This window comes from Rhinolophus sinicus, linkage group LG04, assembly GCF_036562045.2.
Source record: "Rhinolophus sinicus isolate RSC01 linkage group LG04, ASM3656204v1, whole genome shotgun sequence".
NCBI classification, from domain to species: domain Eukaryota; kingdom Metazoa; phylum Chordata; class Mammalia; order Chiroptera; family Rhinolophidae; genus Rhinolophus; species Rhinolophus sinicus.
Window position 1 is genome coordinate 4,934,443 of NC_133754.1, and position 19,135 is coordinate 4,953,577.

At 43.3% G+C, this 19,135-nt stretch overlaps 1 protein-coding gene across 1 annotated transcript in view; it reads left to right on the top strand.

The window, feature by feature from the left end:
• LHFPL6 (LHFPL tetraspan subfamily member 6) overlaps positions 1-19,135 on the top strand; it is a 214,344-nt gene that overhangs the window by 186,303 nt on the left and 8,906 nt on the right. Inside the window, exon 3 of the mRNA XM_019756987.2 lies at positions 6,235-6,333. Coding sequence (XP_019612546.1) covers positions 6,235-6,333 — 99 coding nt within the window. The remainder of the gene's footprint in view (positions 1-6,234; positions 6,334-19,135) is intronic.

The following is a 19,135-nucleotide window of genomic DNA, read 5'->3' on the forward strand; positions in this document are numbered from 1 at the left end:
CATTGCTGAATATCACTATGGTCACCTTCGAAGTACTCCCCTTGGGAAGCTATGCACTGATGCTAGTGCCTAGTCCCCCCTTCAAAGCAATTCTGGAACTCTTTCTGGAATGGCCATCAGAGCTGTCGTCATATTACCCTTGATATCCTGAATGTCATCCAAATATCTTCCTTTCAATATTTACTTTATCTTCGGGTAAAGAAAGAAGTCATTGGGGGCCAGATCAGGTGAGTAGGGAGGGTGTTCTGATACAGTTATTTGTTTACTGGCTAAAAACTCCCTCACAGACAGTGCCATGTGAGCTGGTGCATTGTTGTGATGCAAGAGCCATGAATTGTTGGCTAAAAGTTCAGTTCGTCCAACTTTTTCATGCAGCCTTTTCAGCACTTCCAAATAGTAAATTGGTTAATGTCTGTCCAGTGGGTACAAATTTATAATGAATAATCCCTCTGATATCAAAAAATAGTTAGCAACATCATTGCGACAAGTTCGCGAACTTAACTGTCAAACCACACATTGCAGAGTTTCCGGCATTCCAGAAGATATAATCCTTACGAATAAAGTGCTAAGCCCCAAATTAATGGTACAGAGTGCATCTCAATAGGAGCTCATGAGAAGGGGTAAAACCTGGAGCTCGCTGCTGGGGCGGTCATGGCAGGCTGCCTGTGGAGCCTTCTAGGTTTTCACAGTTGGTGTTTTCATGGGGGAGTCTGAGCATGAGGTAAGGAGTGAGAGTATCTCAGTCAGAGAAAATGGATTCAGCTTTCAGAGATGAGAAGTTCAAGGCATTCAAAGAACCGGAAATGGATGCAGTAACCAGGGGTCCCCATTCAGAAATGCCAGGGCCACTTAACAGGACTGTCAGGACTCGACTCTAGCGAGCGTAGGCTCAGTATTGGCACATCTTTCAGTTATTCGAGACAAGAAATCTGGATTTGTAGGAAAAGTTCTACTTAGTAAAACATGATGATGGTCAAATCCCACATGTCGGTGGCTGAACTCAGATTGTGGGTAGTGAGCACATGACCTTGGAGTGGACGTGTCTAAGCATTGGGATTATAACAGGTGGAAAAGAGCCCTGGACCCAGACCTGGGGGACCTGGGGTTGATCTGGGCTTTGTGTTCTTGGACAAGCCTCTTCCATCTGTGGACGGAAAAGGGGCCACAGGTTAAACCTGATAAGCTCAGGAGACTGAAAAGAACCACATAGGATGGCGTGAACATAAAAATTCCTAACTAAGGTGGGCCATGTCGGGAAGTCACATCCTTGGCCTGTAGCTTCCTTGACAAAGGTCATTCTTTACCTTAAGTGAGCCTGTCTGTCTCTTTTTGCATCTAAGCTAACATGCTCTCTGGAAGGTCAGAGTAATCCCTTTCCCTACCCCCAGGGGGGCACAACCCACTATACCAGAGCAGGAAACTACAAAATCCCACATTGTTATCTTGTTCCCCAAATACCATCTCTATGTGCTGTAAAATGCTATTAGCTATCCTGTACCCACCAATGTAAAAGAAGTATGTGTGTCTCCATTTTGCTTTTTATCCAATCCCAGAGACTTCCCCGCTTTGCTTTTTCCCACCCCCTTAATCTACAACCAGTGGACTTCATGTAACCTTCCTCCTTTGATTCTAATGTATAAAATAAGTTGCAAAGCAGCCATTTTCCGGAGCAGTTTCTCAATCCGTTCAGAGACTTTGCTCCCCAGCAGTTATCGTCAGTTTGGCTCAAATAAACTCTTATAAGCTTTCTCTTAGGCTGGATGTTTTTTCGTCGACACATCCTCTGTGCCTCAGTTTCCAGAAAGCACTTTGAAAGAAAGTGTGGTTTACGAGAGAGAGAGAGAGAGAGAGAGAGAGAGAGAGAGAGAGAGAGAGAGAGACTAACCTAACCTCGTCCTTATAAAATACTTAAGTGGTTTCCTCCTTACTGTGCTTTCAAGGTTTGAAGAGTTATAATAGTGGCTCTTGCTTGCTCGCTCATTCACTCCCCACCAATGGATTTATTTTGTTACATTTTTGTAAAGGGACCATTATCTAGGGCTGAAAGGAGACAAATATCGCATACATAAATTAGCATATGGAGACTTGGGAATGGAAAAGTGCCAACACCTTCCAAAGAGACATCCAGATAATAGGCTACAAGACTGAGCAGTTTTCATGAGAAAAGTAAAGAAAACAATTTCCCTCAGTGCTTGCCACAGAAAGGAAGATAAAGGAACTGGAGGAAGGATAAAAGTACCCCCAAAACATAAAAGATGCATTGATGAGAAACGCTGGTGCGATCACTGAAAGGGCGATAGGTGGAAAAAGTCACACTGTTTAAAAAAAAAAAAAAAAACACTGTGGAAAAAGAATGGGGCAAAGTCATGGAGAAAAGTGAGATCACATGAACACTTTGAAGAGTGGCCTGGAAAAAATAAGGCTTTCTGAGTTTAACAGGGGGACTCTATTCTTACTACCTGTGGAGAGTAATTGGCGTTAGTTGACAGAGGTTTCTGTTGCCTTTTTGGCAGGAGCCGAATTATTATGTTAATATGCTGCTGGGCTAAGTGTTAAGTAGTTTGAATAGAAAGTGTTTTGCAGGAGGGAAAATTCCCAGCATCCGGTTCTTACTTTGACCACTGAGCTCTTTATAAACTTCAGACTCATACTCCAATTCTAAGAAATTATTAGTATCATGGCAGATACTTCCAGCATTGTGCAAAAACGAATAGAGTTTCCACTAGAGACTCTCTCCCTGTGGATGGCTTACAGGCAGACAAAGCATATGCAGCACAGTAACCCACGTGGAACTAAGGCAGACCTCATCTAACATAGCATCCCTGCACAGCTCCCAAGCGCCCGCCTGTCTCAATGCCCTCTAGGCCACTGGCTTCTCCTTGGAGGTCATTCCACTGACCTGGCTCTTCAAATATTTAATTGTCTGGTACAGAGTGAGGTCAAAACCCTAGGGTACTCAGTTTGAAATGGCCTAATAGTCAATGCATTATGCAACTTTTTAAAGAATTATTGAGTCATTTGTTGGATTATGTTTTTTTCCTTTTTAGGAGGCAGCATCTCCTAAGAGAATTCCTAAGACCTCCTAGAAAATGATAGCTGATTTCAGCTGCTTACATACGGGATGAAAACTAAAGATTGAACTAATTTACACTAGCTTGTGATTTACCCATGATCCCCGAGAGGTTGCAAAGTCTTGAGGATTGCAAAAATAGATTGCTTCTTATTTGCAGATGAGCCTGTAGCTGTAAATGATCTCACGCCTCCTCCAACCATCCTGGGTTCCCACCTTCCTCGGTTCTTTCCTCACTTCACAGCATCTTCCCTCACTTCCACTCCTATACTCAGTATTTTCCCAAAGTTCGACAATGTGACTGTTTTTCATGATGTCATTTATGGCCGTGACACAGGAATTTGGTTAAAATCCCACATTCCTGAGCCCATGTGGTAACCATAAGCTTTACAAATCTAATAAAGAAAACCCGCGCAAATAATATAAAACCTTTTGAGTCAGAAGATTCTAATTGAGCCATTGACTTCCCAGCAGCAAATTTATCAACTAGAGCTATTTAAACTCCTTAGGTCCCTCAGGTATCATTTGGGCAACCACTTCTGATTCCAGAATACTCTCTAAGCCCTATTTCAGCACACAGTATGTCACTGACAGAATTCCCGCCTAAGAAAAAGTCTTGTAAGAGTTTGAGTCAAACTGATGACAATTGCCAAGAATCAAACTACAATATTAGTACTTAAGTATAAATGATAAAATGCTAGTCGACTCCAATCTGAGGTCAGTTAGCTCACGTTTGAAATACCTCCTCTGAAATCCACACCCCACAAGAGGTTAATTAGCATAACTTCGCCAACCAGACACCACACTACAGAGGTGGTTAATGCAAAACCTTCTAATATTACTATCTATATTTACCCCAAGGTTTAATAATTAGCGTAAGTTGTATTAGAGATCACTTGTAATTGAGCAAATGGATGATGGTCAAGTACTGGTGTGGGGACAGAGCCAGGAGTGCAGTTTCCATGCTCTTGGCCTCATGTGGAAAGGTGCTCACTCAGGTAGTAAATGACCATCAACTGTGATTGGATGGCCATCAGCTGTGGCCAGTTGGCCGTCAGCTGTAACCAGTGAGCCATTGGCCACTAATATAACTGCTGTGGCTACGCTAGCAGAAGAATGGGGGCTAGCAAGAAGATGGTGGTTGAGCTAGCAGTTAGCACAGCGGATTGCAGCTAGCAAGTGGGGTTGGTTGGCAGAGAGAAGTGGATGGCAGGTTGCGGATAGTGTGGCTCCTGCTTCCTGACTCTCCAACCCAGCCACCAGCAAGACTATAGTGGTATGACTCTCCTATCTATGGCTCCGTGGATGTTCCTTTTTGGCCTCACCATGTCCTGCGTTCTTATGTGGGGAGCGGGAGCTGAGACCCCACATGACACCGTGTGTGGGGACAGAACCCCAAATAGCAGTTTCCAGGCTCTCGGCCTCACATGGAAAGGTGCTGGCTCAGGTAGTAAATGGCCATCAACTGTGATTGCATGGCCATCAGCTGTGGCTAGTTGGCCGTCAGCTGTAACCAGTGAGCCATTGGCCACTAATATAACTGCCTGTGGCTACGCTAGCAGAAGAATGGGGGCTAGCAAGAAGATGGTGGCTGAGCTAACAAGAGCGGATTGCAGAGAGGTGGATGCCGCCAGAGAGAATATAGTGATATGACGCCCCTACTTATGGCTCCATGGGTGTTCCTTTTTGGCCTCACCATATCCTGTGTTCTTATGTGGGGAGCGGGACCAGAGACCCCGCCTGTCACCCTGCACAACACATGGCGCAGCAAGCAGGGTCCCCACATGACACCCTGCATGACACTGGGGTAGGATAAGAAGATGTGATCAGCCCCTCTGCCTTTGCACAATTTGGGAACGTACCAGGATGTGTCAGTTCATGGGGTGTCTCTCCATACTGCTCAGCACAGAGGTTGGGGTTGGGGGTGGGAAGCACCCCTTCTTTGATGTCTGTGAGAAAGCTATTTGTATGGGTTACAACTACTGGGGTTACCTATCGGGATGGGGGGAGAAAGACCAGAGGGGGACAGGAAGGGACTCAATCCAGAAATATTGAAGGTCCCGGGACCTCTGGATACATTTGGGGTCCTGTCATTCCACCTCTACATTACCATATTAATGGGTTTTCTCATTTAAGGGGCTCCCTCATTTGGCACCTTATAAGTCACAGTCAGTCACTCAGACAGGAATGGTGTTCTCAACCATCAGACTGGGCATGTGTTATTCCTCCTGCCCAGCACACCTGGGGGACTCACAGGTGATGATAACACATGCTGTTTGACCTGACAACATGTTACTCTCAGATTAGCCCTCAGATTCAATGGTGAGCACTTAAGTCTCATTCGCCTTCTCATAAAACTACGGAGTGTATTACAGACTCTTTGATGCAAAACTAAAGACTCACCACTGGAAAGCTGTCAACTCAGAGCAGCCCCCATGATAACTTAATTTCTGTTAAAATAAAACCGTCACTTTCTTCAGCCTAATCATCAAACCTGTTGGTCTTAGCTGCAAGGAGGAGTTAGTCTACAATCAGTGTCTGCCTTCTAGGGTATTTCTGAGACAAGTGTATGCTCCGTTTTTCAGCTTCTCAACGGGGCTAGACAGCAGGTGGTGCAGCTTCGATCAGTGTGCCAAAGTGCTTCATGAAAATCTGTATGTTCTTGCTACCCTGGTAAAATTCAATGATGCTGAAACATTCTATTTTGATTCTTAAATTGGGAAAACAATCGAATGAATGAGGAAGCATAACGTATTAGGCACTTCTGCTTGCTCTTGAATTTCTTGTTTACATGGACTGATGGTGGAATTGGTTGGCTTTTCACAAGAGTAATCCAGGACTACTGGATTGCATTTCCTAAACAGGATTTGCAAGGCTTCTAATGCTTTAAAAAGCAAAGTTGGAACCAAACTGAGCTGTCTGTCAAGGTTTTCTTCTCTCTTTTTCTCTCTCGCTCTTTCCTTTTAAGCAGAGTTGAAATTGTTCTTGGAATCAAATTAACCTTAGATTGTTTGAGGAAGCTGTGGCTGGTGCCTTCCGAAAAGCAGACACCGTGCTCCTTTGTTATATTGTTAATATTGATCCCCCCCCCCACACACACACACACCTTTATCTAGGGATGCAGAGGGGTACCTGTTAAGCCCTCTTGTCTTATCTCTCCGCAGGCTTGTTGATTGGTGCTGGCTGTGCCCTCTACCCCTTGGGCTGGGACAGCGAGGAAGTCCGACAGACTTGTGGCTACATTTCCGGCCAGTTTGACCTGGGTAAGTTGGCACTCCATTTAGAAAAGAACCTGTCTGATCTTTCATAGAAGCAGAAGCTGGAACAGGGATGTGGAAGAAAAACAGATACGGATAATGCAGCCAAACAGTCACGTGTAACAGGACCCATACATTCGTTTATCCTAGTTAGTGAGGAGTTACTGTTTGCCTGAACTATGTGAAGTAGTGTAGATACAAGGAAAAGAAATGACCCTTGCTCTGAAGAGTTTATATTTGTTAATTCATTCAAAACCATATATTTAGTATTCATTGCATGTGCTAAAAATAACTGGAATTCACAGTCTATCTGAGAAGAAAAAGCAAACAAAACTATCAACAAAATGACAGTAAGGGCTAAGGAATCTAAAGCAATTTCACTTCAGGGCAATAGACAACTTTGGAAGGGATAAAAATCAGCTGGGTTTTGAAGAAAGTGATGTGTGGCGATTGTCTGACAGTAGACGGAAGCACCTTGCAGGTAAGGATTCTGGGAGGGGGCAGGGATGAGAAAAGCTCACCAGGAGACCACAGAGACTCCATGATTACATAGGGGGGAGTTCGCACATTGATAAGGACTTGTGAATTTCTCTGTGTACTAATCAGAAAATTGCAGATATTTTTCACTTGTACATATAGTGTATGCTACTCAGCAATCTATCATGTTTTTGCATACTACTGCATGGTTTTCACCATTATAAGTTGAGAGAATATTTCACTTGGTTGATAAACCTACATTTACTTTACCACTTCCTTATTGCTTTCTAGTTGGGCATTTATAGTCTATTCCAGTTTCTGTTATTTAAAGACATGGTATAATAAGTAGTTTAATGAATATATGTCTTTTCCTTATTGACTTATTTTCTGAGGATGTTTTTCTAGAATTAGTGTTACTAAACCAAAGATTATGGACCCATAAAATACTTATTGCCAAATGATAAAAAATATAATTTCCCCTAATATATGGATAGACAGATTAAGTTTTTGACAATTAGTGCCTAATGAGTTACTCACTTAAACATCTCCTCTTCTCATAAAATATTTCACTCTTAGAAGAAAAATTTTGAGAGAATTGGTCTAATGGCAGTATTGCTATATCCCAAATTATTTAAAAAGATTTTTATGTTAGAACGTCTATGGAAAAAAAAATTTTATTAGATACTGAAAAAAATGGATGGATGTGATACCATATCAGAGGTCTGTGAATTTGAAAATGAAGCAATGAATCTTTGTTTGACTCAACGGATGACAAACACCCTGCTTCCCTCAAAATAACATGGGCTCTTTTGGTAGAGAAGATGGTACTTGAGATACCACCTAATTTGCATGAGCAGAAAATAAGAGATTTCCCTCTGCCCATTCTTCCCTTCTGATGATGAGACTTCCTTAAATCTGGATTCGTCTGTGGTTGCCATAAATGAACAGAAGGGGAAAATGCTGGCCCAAGTTGACTATCAGCGTTTTGTTGTGTTTTTGTTTTTGCTTGTTTTTTTGGAAAGCAAACTGTGTCCAGGGGAGGTATTTTAACATAGTGTTTGGCATTTTTCTTCCTCGTGTTTGAGGCATTCTTGGCTGTTTCATACAGGCCTAAACTTGATTAGAATACTCTTCTTGCTGATCTCTTGTTACTCTGTGTCGCTACACTAATTAGCGGGTTATAATGAAAGGCAGGTCTTGTTTGCATTTTCATTACTGCACCCCCGTTCCTGATCTTCTCCGCATTGTGGATTAAAAATGTGAATGTCAACCTTAAACTTAAAAACAAAACCAAACTCTTGTCTTTTTACTAGTGGTAATAATTTCTTATGTTCTTAAACTCACTAAAGCCATTTTAACAATTTAAAAACTATAGTGTCCTTCTAATTTTTGCCTTTTTATTATTAAATTTCCCTTAGATTGCATAATGAGAAGAAAAAAGACAAAAACTGGCCTCAGTTTCAGATAAAATGAGTTCTAAGTCCCCTGAAGAAGTCCTTTGAATGTAGCAAGTTGGATTTCTCCTGGGCTATTAATTTGTGCAGACTCTGCTATCTGTGCTTTGGGAAGGCCTGAAGAAGCCATGGCTAGACAGCATTACACCCAGCCCACCAAACTGCCTGTGCTTTAGATCTTTAAAGAATTGTTACTGTCCCCTGAACACCGAGGAAGGCTGACCTTCAGTGAATGACTGACGTGACAGATGATGGAGGGAGCTTCGGAGGGAACCTAGGACTGGGGTTGGCAGCCATAGTATGTGTGGGAGGGAGAGCGTTCTCAGTAAGGACAGCTCCGTGGCCCATTCCTGGTGGTGTACCCATGGCTTGCCGCGGTCACACCTACCGCTGCCACATCTGACAATCTGAGCTCTTTTCTGCCTCCCCCCAAAGGAGACAGTGTGTGGGCATCATCCTCCCAAAGGCTGGGAAGTGTTAGTGTCTGTGGAATATGGGCCGCTTGCTTGATGTGCCATCATCGAAATGTTGTCACTCTCTCTGGAGCACATTCTGGATGACACCATTGCTTTTGTTCCCACATGAGAGATTATTGGAGGAGTGTGTTCATTCAGTTATTCAGCCAGCAGATATTTATGGGGTGCTTCCAAATGCCAGGCCTTGGGCTGGGTCCTCGGGATATGGCGCCCAAGGAATTTAAAAAGACACTGTTCACTGCTCTCAGGGAACTTAGAAACTAGCAGGAGAGGCAGATATTTAAGAAGATAATCTACCTGGGAAGTGTGTCAGAAAGGAGAAGGTTGGCAGTGTGGTTGTGTGGCCAATGCTATTCCATTCTCGTTGGTGAGTCTAAACCAGGGCTTGGCAAACATTCCTGTAAGAAACAGGTAGTGAATACTTTCAGCTTCGTGAACCAAATATTCTCCATTTTAACTATTCTGCGGTTGTAGCATGAAAGACAATTCAGGTATGAATGGGTGGGACTGTATTCCAATAAAACTTTATTTATAAAAACAGGCTGTGGGCTGTAGTTTGAGGACCCCTAATTTCAACCAAAGCATCCCCTGAGCTGCCAGCAGTGTCTTCATTCCATGGGTACTCGTTTATAGATCCCGTCAGCCCCCAGGGCAGCTGGTCAAGATGTCGGTCTGTCTAAGACTATGCACTGAGCAGCCTCAATTAATTATCCTAGGGTTTGCTACAGGAAGGCTGCAATTTTCTTGTTGTGCAGTGGTATAAAATTTGGTGCCAAGCACTGTAAACCAATCTTGGTGACCCCACCTCTTAACACTAGCTTGGGATGGGACGGCTGAAGCCCATTTGGGTCAGTGAGAGTGAAGGAGATACCTCCAGAGCTTTCTGAGGAAGAAGGGAAGTACCTGCCTAAGGGAGCGGCACCCAAAGCTATGCTCTCCCTCCCTCTGGTGACCATCTCTGAGCAGGTGGAGTGGCAGGAAGGAGCAGCCTGGGGTGCAGAGCTGGGCTGTCACCCCCAAAGCAGGCCTTCCCTGTGGGCATGTCCAGGTGGCATGGAGGGTAGGCTGCAGAGAGGGCAGCGGGGGAGCCAGGAAGGAGGCCAAGTGGCCCCCTGCAGATCTGCCTTGGGGGCTGCGTCCTTGTTCCAACAGGTCTGAATTCCACGCTTCGGCTGTGGAAAGCAAGACTGTAGTTTAGCGAGGGTAGGTAGGGCCCCAGGAAAGAACATTGAAACTGAATCCAGAAATATAAGTAGCTGTTAGCAAGGACGGGACTTCATAAAAATTTCACATTGCGGTTGTAATGTAAGATGGTAGGAGTCTACTAGAATCTATTTTTTGACATGCCTCCTTTCTTTAGAAAGGTGATTTGGGGAAATTTTTTTTTTTCCTCCTGTGAAAATAATTTTATAAGGCTATGGATTATTTCTCAAGCGTTTAATTATGGCAGAGGCTTGCACAATTTTACAAAAATACTCACGTTTACAAATGAAAGATTGTTACTCGGCTTACCTTTGGATACGCGTATTTATGAAGAACCAAGGAGCAAGTTTGAATGCACATATTTTGAAAACAGGGAGAATCCAAACAGGCTGCACAATGAATCTCTAAATCCCCAGCCGAAATCATGTAGTTTGCCTTGACAGTAGCTCTCAACATTTAGCATTAGAATCGGAGGTAGACTTGTTGAGAATGTAGATGTCTGGTTTCTGTGCCCCAGAAACTATGATTCTGTCATTTTTGTTTTCAACAAATATCCCTGTCATTCAGGTACAAGTGGTCAGTGACCATACTTGGACAAAACTGCCCTAATTTATATAGAAAATAAACTTCTGGTGCTTTGCTGGACATCGGTTTAACAAATATTCATCTTGTTTTATATAAATTAGGTGGCTCTAGCTTTAGGTTATAAAAATCCAACTCTACCTGGCTTAAAAGAAGAAGACATTTAAGGGCTCTTCTTACCAGAAGGGCAGAGCAAAGGTGAACTGCAGCCCGGCTGATCGAGGGTCTCAGGGTGTTGTCCATCTCAAGGTGGTTTCATCCCAACGCTAGTTCTCCCTTTGGTCACGTGACCTCATTGGGCACGTGTGTCCTTAAGCACCCTTGCTCACATCAAGCCAGAGAAGGTGAACTTCTCCTCTGGTGTAATGGAATAAAAATCTGTCCTCCGTCCAGTTGGACCAACTTTGTCGTATGTCCACTCTTGAATGAATACCCCTCCCAGGGAATTCCATGTGCTGATTGGCTTCTTGTGGTCCAGCTTGGATGTGTTCAGAGTTTTATAGACCCAGGTTTTACCAAGAAATACTGGAATTTGTAATTATAAGATGAGGCTAAGAGAAGAAAAGGCATCTCAGTCTGTCTCTTGTTGCACTTTTGTGCCCTGTACGCCTTCCATCATGAAGCGCATGAGTGTGGCCAGTAATGGGTTAGGCTGTGTAAGTGTTAATGGTGATTTGATTTACTACTTTTTAAGACAACAAAACCAGTGATTAGACTAATACGTAATGTAGCACAGCATCTTCACATAATAAAAGCCCAATAGATGTTTGCTACAATTATTCATGTTATATGTGCAGGACCATTTTGAATGAATATTGTTGATCAATATTTATTCTTTTACATTCCATAACTGTAACTTTGTGTTGACACATTAAGCATAAGGTCTTTATAATCACATTGTCCAATTGATTTAATTCATGCCTCAGAGATATTTTCATCTACCAATGACTTTTCTAATTATGTCCTTATCAAAAGTAGTGTTTCAATTAATTTGTCTTGCTAATTTGCCAAGTGAATTTGAATAATTACTGCTTTCATTTGCCTGTTTTATTTGATTAAGAGGCCATCGTGTTTCCTATTCTTGAAATCATGATTGGCTTCTTAAGAACAGTACCATAAACTGAAAACTCAGAACCTCTCCGTGATGGAAAAGACGAGAGTATGTTCTTCCAAATTTTCCACCCTGTGAAGAAATCCCTCCTCCTCTAGACTGAACAGTCACAATCCCACTTCTCTCTGGACATGTCTCCTTTAGCTCAGTGACTCCTCACATATTTTCTCTCCTCTCAAATCTAATTGCACCTGAGAAAAACTGATTTGCAAGTTATGGGGAAGTCAGTGGGAAAAAATGGAAACAAAACTAGAAAATTTGTTTTTTGAGCTTTTTCAAGCTTCTGTGAGTAGGTGCTTCATAAGCTGAGTGACCTGTTTTCCTGCATCCACACAGAAGTCTCTGTTTCTGGGGACAGGAAAAGCTGCTGTCAGCTTCTGTGATACTTAACAAAACAAGCATCACTTCGGCCAGAAGTTAGAAGACGCCTGTGAGGAATGTGGCCTTTTGAGGCTGCTTCATGCCCAGGCAGTCCTGGCAGCTGAGGCTCAGCCTGGTGGCCTGCGGGCATGGGGGTTGTGCCCCAGAGCTCTGCTTGCCTGTGAGCTGCCTGTCACTTGGTCCAGGAAGAGACCCCTAACTCTTGATGCATTTCTGGCCATTGCTTAAAGTAAACTTATGATCCTATTCTGAAATTGCTACGTGGGAGACCGGTTGGCGGTCAGATGTTGGCTATACACTGCGATTTCGCCAAATACAAAGTTTTCAGAGCAGCAGTGGTGTCCCGCCTCCTCTGTCGCTGTTAACTGGGTCTGTTCCAAACTTCTGACAAAGTCCAAGTCACTGGAGGTCATGCAGAATGTCCCGCAGGAGCCTGCATTCCCTCCCGCAGAGCACTAGTGCGGGAGGATGACCGGGGGACGCCAGGCAGCTGCTGTGAGTAAAACCAAAATCCAAACTGGGTAGGCCGGGGCGACCCAAGGGAACACTGGAATGTGACCCTCAATGACTGGGAAATTCCCACAGGCACAGGAAGCCCACGTAGCCGGTGACGAGGAGAAAAAGCCTCTGCCCTGTTTAGCTTTCACCCCGTCATTGTCATCCCCAACCCCGTTTCCTCCTGCCTCCTGTCTTGTCACAAGCACTCACAGCTGGAACGGCCTGAGGACCATGTGAATTGCACATAAAAATCCTGTCGTCTTTCTCTTATGGAGCCCATGCTTCGCTTGTGTAAAACCCTTCTAGGTCTCAGCTGGAAAAACCCCTTCCTTCAGTGGGACATGTTTCTCACATGGCGTATAGACGGCTTCATCTTGGGAGGCCCGAGAAATTCTGTGGAGGAAAACGGGCCCGCTCAGCCCGTGCACTGCTCGGTCCTCTGCGGGAGGCGTCCTGGAGAAGATGGAGAACGTCTTCCACCCCCGCGAGCCCCCGGCACACGTGTCCTGCACACATAGCCTCCTCACGTACCATTTACACTATTTTGTGATTAGTGCCCACATGGCATCTTTATTTAAGCGGATTTCATCTGCAGGTTGTTTGCTCCGTCGGCTGTGGTTGGTGGGAATGGGGGTGGGGGTTGTGTGGTACTGGCCGTGGCCGGAAGGGAGGGACCTCGTCAGTTACCCTGCTTGTGTGGATTCAGCACAGTAACACGTGCCCACGGAGGGCAAGAGGGTGAATGCATGTTTGCATGAGAAAAATAACACAACAAAAATTACCGTATGCTGGTTCCTCATTTTCCCTGTCACACAACCAACACATTTGTTGAATTCTTGCTCTTCATACTTACAAGTATAAAAGTTGCCCACTAATTTTATATATCTGTGTGTATGCATACATACAAGGTCAGACAATTAAGTTCACAAATGTGTTGCAATGATATCGCTAACCTTTTGTGATATCAGAGAGATTATTCATTATGAATTTGTGCCAACTGGACAAACAGGTAACCAAGTTTACTAGTTGGAAGTGCTGAAAAGGCTGCATGAAAAAGTTAGACAACCTGAAATTTTCCCCAACAATTCATGGCTCTTGCATCACGACAATGCACCAGCTCACACAGCACTGTCTGTGAGGGAGTTTTTAGCCAGTAAACAAATAACTGGATTGGAACACCCTCCCTACTCACCTGATGTGGCCCCCAATGACTTCTTTCTTTACCTGAAGATAAAGGAAATACTGAAAGGTAGACATTTTGATGACATTCAGGACATCAAGGGTAATACGAAGACAGCTCTGATGGCCATTTCAGAAAAAGAGTTCCAGAATTGCTTTGGAAGGTGAACTAGGCAATGGCATCAGTACATAGCTTCCCAAGGGGAGTACTTTGAAGGTGACCGTAGTGATATTCAGCAATGAGGTATGTAGCACTTTGTCTAGGATGAGTTCAGGAACTTAATTGTCCAACCTCGTATATACATATGTGCACATATAGAGTTAAATTTTTATTTATGTTTGGTTCTGAAATGATTTCGGTTTTATAGAAAAGTTGCAAAAATAGTACAAAGAATTCCTGTATACTCTTCCCAAATTTCCTTAATGTTAAATTTCATCATATTTACTTTGTCACTCCCCCCTTCCTTCCTGCTCTGTCTCTTCTCTCTTAGACATAATGTCCCTCCAACCACAGATAGTTAAGTGACTAATTCCTTACAACAGCATTCTTTTACATAGCAGTACAATTGCCAAAGTTAGGAAATGATCATTGATACAATACTTTAATCTACAGACCTTAATTCATCTATTTTAAATATAGACTTATACATGAAAGAAATGAAATTTATTTCTTTCCCCTACTGGATAGTGCTTGTCCAGACTTTATTTCTGCTTTATGGTTTTCCACTTGCAGAAAATAACAAACACAAAGTAGTATTTAAAATCTCCAGATGCCCATTATTTAAAAAAAAAAAAAAAAGCAAATGTGCTGTCCATACCTACACTCTGATATTAGAACTTGTTAAGATTCCAGAAAGTATAATAATTATAGTAATCGTAATAACATATAGGAATGTCTTTTCTCCTTGATGTATATTTTGGGCTCAGTATGGCTGGACCTTATGTCAAGTTCAGCTACTGTCCTGGGTGTCCTGCCCTTCTGGGGGTTGGAGCAGCCAAGGAAAGTGTGAGGCCTTGGGTCAGTACTTTCTGGAAAATCCCAAAGTTGGTGGTGGCCGGCACCGTGTCCTTGGGGGCACTCATAGTACGTGGGCAGAACTGTTCTTTTCACCTCAGCTCCTCATCCAAAAGGTGGAGCTGGAACACTTCTAGGGGGCTAGAGAGCACAATCGAGAAAATTAAAATGATGGCTCTTTAGCAAGATATTTTGTGGGAATCAAGAAGCGAAATTTATACCGTGGAATAGAATAGAAAGAATTCAGAACTCAGGAAGTCTTTTCCCCTAACAGCTGAAGCCCATCTAACATGTACTCGTATTTCACATGGGCTTCTACACCCAGTTACTGCCCGCCCCCCGCATTTCCTCCTCTGCATAGCCCTCTCCTCACTCCCGCTCCAGCGACAGAATGAATGGCACGGTATTGGATGACATTTACGAGGCTGATAAATACTTTCCGATCAGAATTCACCGTGACATGTCTCGTTAGACACAGTGCTGTCATGAGTTCTTTGCAGATACATACCTTCCCAGACAGTAAACGCCTGCTTCCTCTGACATGCCTGGTTATGGAGAATACTTACGAAGGCCACCGCTCCAGTGCATCGGCCCTTTAGGGTTGAATTCAAGCATTTTATATTCTGACGCTACATCCTGGTTACCTCTGTGGAGAAAGTAAGGCACCCAAATGAGGAAAACCGGGGAGCCCTTGAAGAATTTCCTGCCTCCTCTTTTTGGTTGAAGTGGCCCCAAAGCTCCAAGTTGGACCGTCGTATACTGAAGCATACTGTGTGTTTTGGGGAAAAGTTACCGTTGAAATTCCAGGAGAGTTCAAATACTCCTATCCAGTCCCCTAACCCTGGGAGTGGAGGGGCAGGAGAGACAGAAAGGTATTGTGTACCTGGTACCTTACAGTCAAGGGCTGCAGTTCTTCAGGGGAGATGCTGGGTCCCCTCCCTGTCCCCTGGGCTGCTGCTCTGGAAACTTAGGAGGCTTGATGGTGGCCATCCCTTCCAGGACATTGGGAAGGCAGACTCAGGGCTTGGTCTGTGGGGGTCCTGCCCTTACACATACCTCTGCACCAACTACTCTTGGGAAGTACTGGGGGGCGGGGGTATTCCACAGTTCTGCTTGTGGACAGCCCCCTCACCCAGAGCACATTCCTAGGGGTACCTGGGAATGATATCAATGTACAGGATGACCCCGAGAAGCAATGTGAGATTATACTTTCCATTAATAAACAAGTAGAAACACGCAGCAGAGCTTGAAAAAGCCAGGCCTTACAAACTTTCTTCCCTCAGCCATGTCACTTCTACATTTTTTGCCCACCAACCAAGTTTGGTGTTCTCTTTCCAGACCCACAAGGGATCATTTTTGTACTTGTTCTATTAAAAGTTTGAATTAAAGCTTTTGTATGTTTTAGGTCAAAGGTTTAAAACCTGTTTCTTTTTTTGACTAGACATACCTTTGTTCAGTAACTTCACAAAAGAACAAATGGAATTGGTCCCATGACACATTCTTTTTGTGCTTGATTTTAATGCATATGCAAACAAGATGGTCTGAATATGAACAAGCATGAAGGAATTTATTCAAGAGGAGAAAGACCTATTGAACTTTTGTCCACGGTATTTAAGATTACAAAAGTTTTTCTCTCTCTACTGATCCTTTCACCTTCCTCCAGCAAAATGGGTGAAATCTAATATGCCAGCTCCTTCTCTACACAAACTTTGCATTTCTATCTTAACATGTTGAAAATGTTACACTATCACAGGTGAAAGATATTCTGCTTTGATAAATGAAGTCACTCAGCTATTATGTCTGGACTCAGACACTTGTGGCCACAAGGCTGGGAACTCAGTAAGCTGGGAATTGGTGGGGCTCAGGTTCAAAGGCAGAACCCAGGAAGGCCCTGCACACATGGAGGGCTGTGTTAGGTGCCTCAGTCAGAGGACAGGACTCTCTGAGTGGTTGGGTTTTGTGCTATGCTTGACAGAGCAACCCTGTGCTCAGTGAGCGGTTCTGTGACAAGGTCTCTGGGTAGGACTGAGGCTGGCACAGTGGCTCCTGTCAAACCGCTGAGGGGTCACAGACAGCCCACGACAGGGGTTGGGGTGTGCCCAGGACCTGGAGCCCTTCATCAGCTCTGCTCAGACTGTGTCAAGGGCAGGTCAAAACACCTTGTTTAAGAGTGTATCCATGGCTGGGTTCTCTCCCAGGAAGAATCCGTTATCTGAATTCATCAAGCAAGTTTATTGATCCCCACTTCCTTCATCCTCTAGAGGGGATGGGGTTGCCAGGACAGTGCCAGGTTGGTTCCACTGGATCAGGAATTGGAAGTGCCGAGTCAGCAAGACGCAAGCCTTTAGTAACTAAACCATGCAAGGAACACAGGTCCATGGAATCTCCTAAGAAGACTGGTCAATTCAAAGGGGTAAAATATGTTTTATTTCACTTTGGCATGTCAGTTCTAACAAAGCCAAGTGCTAGCTAGCAAATGGGTAAAGCACATTTAATATCGATATTCCTAATACATTATCTGCGTACAGGAAAAAGTTCTAGAATCAATTTGACCCAAGTTCAAGTTCAAGTTTCAACCTTATTTGAGATACTGGGAAAGTTACTTATTTTGCACATCTCTCAATTTCTTCATCTCAAAATGGAAATAATGTTGGGAAACTCATATAGATTTGCTTCTCTAAATTCCTGGAAGCATCATAGGCAAAAACAAGTACATGAGATACCACTTCTAAACTGTTTAGCACCTAACTCACAACTATACATGACAGCTATTGTATAATTATTAATTTTAGATCTTTATTCTCACCACTAGTGTCTGATATCCATCCGTGCCACAAATGTCTATTGATTTTCTGCTTTGTTTCATGTATCGTGCATACTGAGCACCGGAATACGGAAGTGAAGCAGGCAGATACAATGACACATCAGCTCTGAAACGTTTAATCGGACAATTTAATGAAAAGGCAGAGGTTAAACTACAATGTCCTCAAAATATGAACTGCTGGAATTCAAGTGTTATTTATTTAAGACTGTTCTTTAAACCATTTCCTCTGTCTCTATCACTAACAAAAGCTCCACTACAACTAATTTGAACCACACCTCTGCCACCCCATCCCCTCTCTGGGGCTGCCCTGGAATACTGCCATGGCGTCTTTTTCCCTTGACTTGGCAGGTGGTGTGGTTTGTTGCTTTCTGTCCCATTAACCTCCATTCTATCTGTCAAGAATAGTATTCCCCATTGTCGAAAGCAGCATTTTGCCAACCAATTTAGCTGGGAGTCCCATTTGATGGAGCATTACAGGGAGCAGAACAGAAAGTTTCAACAGATTTACTTCTCTAATTTCCTGAAAGAATCACAGACAAAACTTGCCCTCTGGTAAAAGGTGTTCTGTTTGGGTTATAATAACAAGCATTTATTGCCAATCACAGGGGAATACAGTGGAAGAATGCCCCTGTATTTCCTGGTTTCCTTTAGTTCCATTATTGCTCATGGACTACCACACTGTTTAAAACATTTAAAGTCTGCTCTTTTCTAATAGCCTAATGGACTCAGAAAGACTTTTTTCTCCTATTAAAATGTAAAATACAACGCTAAATTCTTATTATTGGGCACATGGTTTTAATGGAATCATGTTGAGAGAGAAAAAAAACTCTATTTTTCCCCTCAAGGAGTTCAAGATACAATATTCAATCTGCAATTTGAAAATCCACAGCCTCTCACAGAACTCTAGATGTTTTTACATTAATAGTTTTATGTAAAAAAAAAAAAAAAAAAATCCCTCGTGTCTGGCCAATCTCATTCAACTGAATGTCTACACAACATATGTGTAAAATATTGTGGTGGGGGGGAAAATTCACTGAGTAAATTTTTATCTAATTGGCTTTATGAAGTGATTCATGAATCAGGCAACACCCCATATTGCAACTAGCAGGGTACTCTGAGGGGCCGTACAAAATGGAAGGCTTTTATAGGAAGAAAGGTGGGGCAAGGGAGTTAATAACAAAAGAGACCAAGGGATTGTTTTTGGACCAGGATGTCTTTTGGGGCAAGGGTTTTTATCGTACAGATTGCCTCTTCTTTCCATGGGGATGGAGAGGGCCCAGGTGACAGACTACCTTACTGGTGCTGCCCAGAAAATTCCAGACTGGTGATTACGATTACATTTCTGGGAGAGGTTGAAACTGCAATTAGATCAGGTTTTAAGTCTGGGCTTGGTATCATGGGCTTTTAGCACGAGTGACACCATTTTGGGCCTGTGGTTTTCTCTTTAACAATATGCATGGGATGGTTTCAAAATTATGCAACTGATGTGTGTGCGATATTTCAGAATCGGTCTTACAAGACCTAAGCTTCATGAGACCAGAGACCATGTCTGTCTTGTTCACTGCGGGGTCTCCAGCTCCTGTAACATTGCAAGACATGTATATTGTA